Source organism: Euphorbia lathyris, chromosome 2 (assembly GCF_963576675.1).
Source record: "Euphorbia lathyris chromosome 2, ddEupLath1.1, whole genome shotgun sequence".
Lineage (NCBI taxonomy): Eukaryota > Viridiplantae > Streptophyta > Magnoliopsida > Malpighiales > Euphorbiaceae > Euphorbia > Euphorbia lathyris.
The window spans coordinates 82,480,462-82,489,600 of NC_088911.1; the positions used below are offsets into that span (position 1 = coordinate 82,480,462).

Genomic DNA, 9,139 nt, shown 5'->3' on the forward strand with positions numbered 1-9,139 from the left:
GCTGATCATGTGTTGGCAAATACCCAAGATAAGCCCGCCATCCAATAAGTGAGTGTGCAGGAGGAACACTCTGACACCTTAAAAAACGACTCCAAGGCTATTGAGTAGGAGGAGATCTAAGCCAAGCATACAGGAGCTTAACAGTTAAAACCCCACTCGTAGCAGGCTTCCAAACACAAATATCAACATCGTCCCTACCCCGCCTAATATTCCGCAATCTATTCTCCACATCCGCAGGTAACACGGGCAGATTATGCCAATTATTACCACCAAAATAATCCTCCACCAAATCAAGACAACGACGCTGTTGACTAATTGATATATAATTTATAATTTAATATAATTTATTATTATTTATTATAATTATAATTATTTATATATAATGTATTATTATTTATTATAATTTTTATATAATTCATCATTATTTATTATAATTATTTATATATAATTTATAATTTTTTATATATATAATTTATAATTTTTTATTATAATTATAATGTTTTATATGTAATATATCATTTATCGTTATATATATATATATATATATATATATATATATATATAATTTATCATTATTTATTGTAATTATAATTATTTATATATAAAATATATCATTATATATAATTTATTATAATTATAATTATTTGGTGGAGTTAAGTTCAGTAGCATTCAGTTCAGTTCAGTTAATTTAATTTCAGTTAAGTTAATTTAATTTAATTTCAGTAAAAAAGAACAGGGTCTTAGAATCTTTACAAAAAAGGAGACTAGACCTTAGTGACTTAAGAAGGAAGAGACATAAACCATTGTACTTTACAACATTCTTGTATGATTAGAAATGTAGTATGATATGAACACCTATTGCATGTGTTGAGCTTGTGCCTTAACCAACATATTCTCAATCACATGTTTTGTGTTGATTTACTTTTCATGCTTCATAATTCTAAAAACACTCTCTCAAATATAAGTTGACTAGTTGTTAAGGCAATCTTTCACTTAATTTCACTCTCAATCTCTGAGGAATACGACACTTGGCTTACCCTTCCTATACCCGACCTAGTACACTTGCTAGCATCACTATTGCACATACCACCTTCGTTAATGGATCTATCATATTGTCCTCGGTGGGTACTCTTTGAATTCTCATATCTCCTCTGGCTATAATCTTTCTAATGACATTATCCAAATCTATAAAATGTCCGAAACATCTACTTTTAAAAGCCTTTATCTGTGAGGACGTCAATTTACTTTGCAGGTCAATCATCGATTCAATATCACTTCTTACTGTATTGTGCATTTTGAACCCAGACTCCATAGATACTTGAATTTACACCACTATCCGCTATTTATCTTGGTAACTTGTTGACTCTGTAAAAATAAAAACAATTTGCTTTTCAGACAATATATTTGCATTTCAGACAATATATTTGCAATCCAGATAAAACAGAACATCTTCACATTTCACCTTAAGGCGTCTAATTGCGAAGCAAAACTATTCACATTTACATTCAATTGCGAACCATAACCTAGAATGCGATTCACAATCCTTGTTGCATGTTCGCAATTGGCTATACGCGATTCTATTTTTCCTGAAAAGGCTTCACAATTCATCATAGTCTTTGCATTTGGCTAAATTGTGAAGTCCTAAATGGGGGTTTATGTGTTTATTGCTTCACAATTTGCAATTGTGAAGCAAAATCATAAATTGTGACGTATCATAGAACAAGCTATAGCCAAGATGAGAAGTTCTAAACCAATAAATCACACATATACAACCCAAATGAGTTCAAAAATTATCCTTATACCCATTAACACTGACCTTAAGCAAACATAACACATTCAATTCATGCAAAACTCTATAACCTATTCGAAATAAACAATGCAAAAACCAAAAAGAGATGGAGGAAACTTACCTTTGATTTGGTTTTATCCACCTGTTGCTTCTTTCCAGATTTCGCCACGATTTCCGTTAGTTTCATGATTCGCAAATCGCTTGAAAATCGTCTCGCACTTAGTTTTTCTTTTACAATGGTGAAATAAGAATGATAATGTGATGAGTTTAGACATAACAAGAGTGTAATGAGTAATCCGGAAGTTGAATAGTCTAATATGATAAATTGAGTTTAAATAAATCTATAAATGTAAACGAGTCTTTCATTCAGCTAGTTTGGTAAAAAAAACCTTTATTTTTATTGCATATTTATTTTATATTTATGACATATTAAAAAAATTAATGTCCATTTTAACATAATAATTTTGCTTAAAGAAAAAGAAAACATGCTCAATAATTTGATTAGGATGGTGACATTGTGAATAATAGGGTGCATATAAATTCCCTTGGACATTAGTTAATTTTCTTTTGAAATGAACATGTTACCCCCTTTTGTACAAGAATAAATAATCCCTTTTATAAATTAATCATAGTGAAAACTAACATATAATACCAAAAATTTGAAAAGCACAGAGCAGTACAAATTTGTCTATGGCAGTGGCAGATAATAAATTATACAGCTTTTTGAAAACAGTGATAAAATTAAAAGCAGAAAGGGACGTTTTTTCTTGCATTAATTAATATTAATAATTGCCCGCTTCTGCAAGTAAGTTACACACTACTACTCTGTTGACTTGACTCTTTCAAGCCGAGTCGAGTCCCTTCTTTCAACGTTAATTTTCTACTTTCCTTTTGTTAAGAATTGTAATTGTCCGCACAATCTGTTCACACGTAACACGTTTCATACAGGGAAGGGAATATCACAGACTATTGTATTGTGTCTTTATTTTTATGTACTTGTTTGAAACCTTCTCTTCTACCCCTGCTGCTGCGTTGAGCTAAAGTTTCTATTTTTAATACAATAAGAGAAAAAGATACTACTGTTCCCATTGGATTGGAGCTTTGGATTCTTGATTCAATTGTGGAGATGCACTGTGGTGGTTTTGATGTGCTGTGGGCTCACTCAATTCTTTTTAGCCACCGTGAAAGGTACTTCCTTTTTTGAGGGTTTTCTCATCCCAGCTGTAACTTTTGTCTGATGCCTCGGTTTTACTTTCTGCTTTACTTACCAATCATGATTTTCCCCCCTTCATTTGTGGCGTATATTGTGCTCAATTCTTTTCGGTTTGGCTGGGATTTTTCTGGGTTTTCAAGTTTCCCTTTTCTCTTACGTTTGTCTTTATGTTTATGGTTCAGTTAACATGGATTTTGTGAAATATATTGGATGAATGTTTGTTTCAATTATTAATTTGGATGAATTGATTTTCTTTCTTGTTGTTTTGAGAGTTGCAGTTTGCAAAAATGGTATTTAATTTTGGTTAACTGTAGAGTTCCTTTCATGGAATTATATTATCAATGGTGTTTAAGTTTCTGAAGAGATTTTGATTTTTGTGTCTTACTTTTTGAGTAGAATATCAAGCGTAATGAGACATCATGAAACTTAAAAATTGGATAAAAAAGTTGGAAGTTGGCATTGAAAGGAGACTGTGGAAGATGATGAAGTGTATACGTTCTGGGGAGCAGTTAAGAGTTGATGATATGGCTGCTTCATCCGAGTCATTGGCAACTCGAGACTACTCAGCTAGTGGCTTCTCCTCGCGAACTGGTGGTGAATTAGATACAAAGATGGATAACAGCAACATCGAAGAAGCAGAGTCATCTCTTCGTGAAAGCGGTTACCTCAACTATGAAGTCAGTACTTTTTGCTTCTCTCTCTCTTTCTTTCATGTTTTTATGTGTTTTCTAGTATATTCATATTGATTTGAATAAATTTGAGCAGTGGCTTATGCATTATTTCCGGATTGACACAATTGAAGGGAAATTCACAGGATGATCTTGGTTATTTAGCTGTGTAACTGTTTGGTTGAGTTTAGATGTTGAAAATGCTTTGATGAATCATTTTGGCGTTGTACATTGTAAAATTGGCCACTTTACTTTCACTACGGTTCGTTTTGAGAGTAGCCTATTCTGCTAGTTGATTAGCTTAGCGTTCCCTACAGATGCATCAAATTCTGATATAATCATAAAAGGAGCATATATCCGCATAATTTTTGTGAGCATATTATGCATTAGATCTTAATTAAATTAACAGGCAGTCAAACATTCATGTAGTGAAAAAAGAAGATATGGTACCATTTGCTTCGAATTATGGATTCAGCATATTTCTACAAGGAACTTTATCTTTGAATGTAAAAGTAGATTTAGTACAAAATTTGAAGCAGTTCGGCTTGCTCCATGTTTACAGATTTATGATAAAAAAGGTTACTATACTACTTTGAGTAATATGCTTAATTCTCTGTTTGGACAAAGGGGAAGAGATTGCTAAATATAGAACAATCAATAATATATTCAGCCATATGCAGCATGAACAGGTGAAAGGATCATTTAGATGATGATAACATTGTCCTGTTGGTCAAGTTTTGAAGGATAAGATACTTAAGTACTGCATGAAATTCATCTCTTTCAAAATTTTAGTATCATGTAAATACTTATTTTACTGCTACTTCTAAGATTTCAATACCTCATTTTAATTGTGTTCTGCGAGGCTGTTATCATTCATAATTTGTAGTTTGGTTATCTGTATGCCTTCTTCACATGTCACAGCGCTTTAGCATCTTATTTTATAGGAAGCAAGAGCATTATTGGGAAGGCTCGAGTATCAAAAAGGAAATGTAGAAGCAGCACTTCATGTTTTTGAAGGAATTGACATTGGTGCTGTGACTCCCAAGATGAAACTTTCCCTTTCTAGAAGGTGCGAACAAAATCGGCGGCATTCTCAAAGTGATCCTGCCCCACCCATGTCTATGCATGCTATTAGTTTGCTCCTTGAAGCTATTTTTCTCAAAACAAAGTCCCTGCAGGGTCTCAGAAGATTTAGAGGTACGTTCATCATCTTATTTTCACCATTGTTCATTACTTCGTTACTATTAGTTAGTTCGTTTAAGCAGTATGAAAAATATTGTTTCTGCTGAGCATAAGGTCTAGGTTGTGATTGGAGAATCCATGGTCGTACGGCTGGCTTTCAAATTATTTTATTTTTTCTCTGTTTGTAGCCTGAGTGGCTGCTTATTGAGTTGCAAAAACACAGAAAATGGGCGTAGCAGCATAGTTTGTCATCCTTATTTTGTGGCTAACATTCTTCATGACCTGCATTTGCAGAAGCCGCTTTATCATGCAAAGTGATCTTAGATACTGTTGAGTCTGCAATGCCAGAAGGTCTGTCTGACAATCTTATGGCAGACTGTAAACTCCAAGAAATTTTAAGCAGAGCTGTTGAGTTGCTACCGGAGCTATGGATACTTGCTGAAGCTCCTCAGGAAGCTATCTTATCTTACCGGCGAGCACTTCTCTATCATTGGAATTTGGAGATAGAAACTAAATCCAAGATAGAAAAAGAATTTGCTACTTTCCTTTTATATAGTGGTACCGATGCAAACCCTCCAAATCTTCGTTCGCAGATGGAAGGATCATTTATCCCGAGAAACAATATAGAAGAGGCCGTTCTTTTGTTATCGATTCTCTTGAGAAAAATTACTCAAAGAAGGATTGAATGGGATCCAACTATCATCGATCACCTTTCCTTTGGCCTGTCTGTTTCGGGGGAACTAAGGGCACTAGCCCATCAGATAGAAGAGTTGCATCCAGGGGCACTAGAACGAAGAGTTAGATATTGTAGCCTTGCGCTTTGTTACTTTGGTGAGGGTGAGGATTTGGTGGCTTTGAATCTCTTGAGGAATTTATTAAATTACCGTGAAAATCCAGACTGCATACTGGAATTGTTACTGGCTTCAAAGATTTGTGCAGAAAACATGATTTGTGTTGAAGAAGGTATGAGTTATGCTTCTAAAGCAACTACTCAATTACATGGGTCATGTGGCCAGATGGTAAGTGTTGCACACTGCTTAACAGGTCTTTTATTGTCAGCTCAGTCCCGATTAGTTGCATCGAATTCTGAAAGGAATTGGAAGCAGTCTGAAGCTCTTGAGAGACTTGAAACTGCTGAGAAAGTCATGAGAGAATCAGATCCATATATTATATTCCATCTTTGCCTAGAAAATGCTGAGCAGAGGAAGTTGGATATTGCACTTCATTATGCAAAGCAACTTTTAGTAGTGGAGGCTGGCTCTAGCGTAAGAAGTTATATTCTTTTGTCTCGAATATTGTCAGCTCAAAAACGGTTTGTTGATGCGGAGACAGTAATCAATGCTGCTCTAGATCAGACTGGGAAGTGGGACCACGGAGAATTGTTACGAACCAAGGCCAAACTTCAAATTGCACAGGGCCAGTTAAAGAATGCTATACAAACATATACTCATCTTCTTGCTGTTCTCCAAGTTCGAACGAAAACCTTCGGTGCTGTGAAGAAGCTTCTAAAGGTATGAACATTAATTGACATACAGTTTAGTTTCTCGTGCATTTGGTATATTGTAAGAGTACTTGTAAGTTGTAACATATAAGATTATGTTAATGCAAAACAATGGCATCTTACCTTATTCCATATCGTTTTTCCAGAGCAAGGGAAATCAAGATAAAAGGTTGGAAATGGAAACATGGCATGATCTTGCCAATGTGTACACAAGTTTGTCGCAATGGCGAGATGCTGAGGTCTGTCTGTTAAAGTCAAAGGCTATGGGTCCTTATTCTGCATCAAGATGGCATACTACTGGTAAAACTTTGTTTCATAAATGTGTAGCCTTTTCCTTATTGTGTCTATGCATTTGAACCTTTAACTTTTTGGTAAGCCTAGTTTATGCTGTAAATTCCATATATTTAAGTTACGATGTTAAGAAAAGTTGCGATATTGTCAGGTTTACTGTATCAAGCAAAGGGTTCGGTACAAGAAGCTTTAAAAGCATTCAGAGCAGCATTAGATGTGGAGCCAAGTCATGTCCCGAGCTTGATATCTACTGCGAGTGTTCTCCAACAGCTGGGAAGTGAATCAAAGTCGATAATCAGAAGCTTTCTTACAGATGCTCTTAGACTTGACAAAATGAACCATAGTGCATGGTACAGTCTTGGACTGCTGAACAAGGCTGATCCAACATCATCAGCTGTTGAAGCAGCTGAATGCTTCGAGGCTGCAGCTCATCTGGAAGAAACAGAACCAGTTGAGCCCTTCAGATGACTCATCTGCATTTTCTTGTAAATTGTTGGTTTAAAAACAAGAAATTAGAGGTGTGGGATGATGCCTTTAAAAGTAGAGAAAAAGAAACCAAAACCAAATTCAGCCTATATGAATTATAGAATATAATTATACGTATTTTCTTAGAACTAGAAGTTTTCATGGATTAGCTAATCGCTCAGGTTGATCAATCACACATCCACCAAATAGGGACGGATCCAATTTCATTAGATCTTTGTAAGCAGTTTTAAGTTTTTAGGATAAAAGCATCCAAAAAATTTTCAATTAAGCATCTCATATTTGTGATTTGACCTGTTGTTATGAGATTTGACCTGTTGTTTAATATTTCATAACTTTCAAATATCAATTATCTGTTACTAATGTAAATAATTTGAAAGGTATGATGTGCTAAAATAGTTTTCATATATTAAGGATAAACATGTACTAGAAAAAAAGATATTTAGAAATTTGTACCTTCCCTCTCAATCAATGGGCCAGTCAGGCCAACCCTTCAAATAATTGGTGGCTTCTCTTTCAATGCTACAAATGGCACATGTTGTGAGGATTATATTGCAAGAGTAAAAGAATCCTGATGATGACTTGAGGAGTGTGCGACATACATAATTGGTTTCATTTCATAAGGTATTTGGAGTCTTTTTATAAAAAAGAAAGAAAATATATTTGGAGTCTGTTCAAAAACAGTTTGGCTCCTGAATTTACTTAGTATATCTTGTAACCTTCTAAACTTACTTAACATAATATAATTTGATTTCAAAGTTCACGTGATAAATAGAGGATTTAGACAAATACATATGTATATTATTTTAAACAAGTTTAAGAGATCAATAGACTACTCTAGTAGATAAGTTCAAATGATCAATAGCAACTTTAGGAGAAGGAAACATCCGATAAATTCAGAGAACCAATCAATTTTTTAGACAAGTTCAAACGTTTTTCATAAAAAAAGGACAATTTCCTTCCGTTTTCTTTCTGTTAAATGACATCCAAACTTGAATTTGAAAAAAAAAAACTTCTTAACCGTATACGGTAATGTTCACTTCAACTGTAACTGATCAAATTGATCAGTTAATATTAAATTTTGACTTGTTAGAATTTTATTAAGATTTTAATAACCTAAAATCTAATGTTAACCGATAAAATTCATTTAATTAGGTCCAAGGTTCAAGTGAACATTACTGTAACCACACATGCATTATATTTTTTTCTCAACGAAGATTTAACATTAAGAAAAAGTGGATCTCTCTACCTCAAACAGCATCATTAAATAAAAAAATATAGAACGACTTCAATTAAGAAATGTTTAAACCAAATATTGAATTATTCAGTTATGTTAAAGAAATCTTCTTCCGAGAGTTCTGAAGATAATATCTCATGAGAAATGTACATGGCGCTATTTGTTTAAGTACATTATGTTAAAATTGGCAAAATGTGCCAACTTTAAAGAGAAATTTGGCTAGAATAGATAAATATTGGAATAAAGTATCAAAATAGGAGGCGACGCCACCTTGCAGAGTCAGGAACCTGTCCGAGATGTAATATTTGAGAGGAAACCGTCTGCCACGCTCTCCGTGATTGCAAGGTAAGTACTGATACCTGGAAGTATGTTATACCGTCCTCTTTCTGGAATGAGTTCCTCTCGATACCAGACTCGCAATGGTTCAGATACTGCATCTCACAACCTGATAGATCTAGGGATGGCAACAGGTACTCTACCTGCGGGTACCCGACACTACCCGACCCTAATGGGACTACCCGTACCTTGTATAAAATGGTATGGGATCAAAATCATTACCCGTTAGGGTAATGGGACGGGTATGGGAAGACCCCCTAGGGTACCCGGTACCCGTCATAATTTTTTTATATATTAACAAATATTATAGCGTTTTAGATGTAAGATGTGAGATTTGAACACCAACTTTTTATTTTTCGACCATTAAGTGATACCATTAAGCTACTTTATTTTATTGATTAAGGTTTAATTTGTTCAATTTCTAGATGGATGATTTATT

General features: G+C 34.3%; 1 protein-coding gene across 2 annotated transcripts; it reads left to right on the top strand.

Moving 5' to 3' along the window:
* Window positions 1–2,719: 2,719 nt before the first annotated feature.
* Window positions 2,720–7,417, top strand: LOC136218725 (protein NPGR2-like). 2 transcript variants are annotated; one of them, XM_066005787.1, is made up of 6 exons: window positions 2,720–2,977; window positions 3,399–3,679; window positions 4,615–4,867; window positions 5,147–6,363; window positions 6,500–6,653; window positions 6,796–7,417. In XM_066005787.1, the coding sequence occupies exons 2-6, from the start codon at window positions 3,422–3,424 to the stop codon at window positions 7,110–7,112; spliced, it is 2,199 nt and encodes a 732-aa protein (XP_065861859.1). In that variant the 5' UTR covers window positions 2,720–2,977; window positions 3,399–3,421; the 3' UTR covers window positions 7,113–7,417. The 2 variants fall into 2 exon arrangements, with proteins under 2 accessions (XP_065861859.1, XP_065861860.1); XM_066005788.1 differs by lacking the exon at window positions 2,720–2,977 and having other exon boundaries at window positions 3,543–3,679; window positions 4,600–4,867.
* The last annotated feature ends 1,722 nt before the right edge of the window (window positions 7,418–9,139 follow it).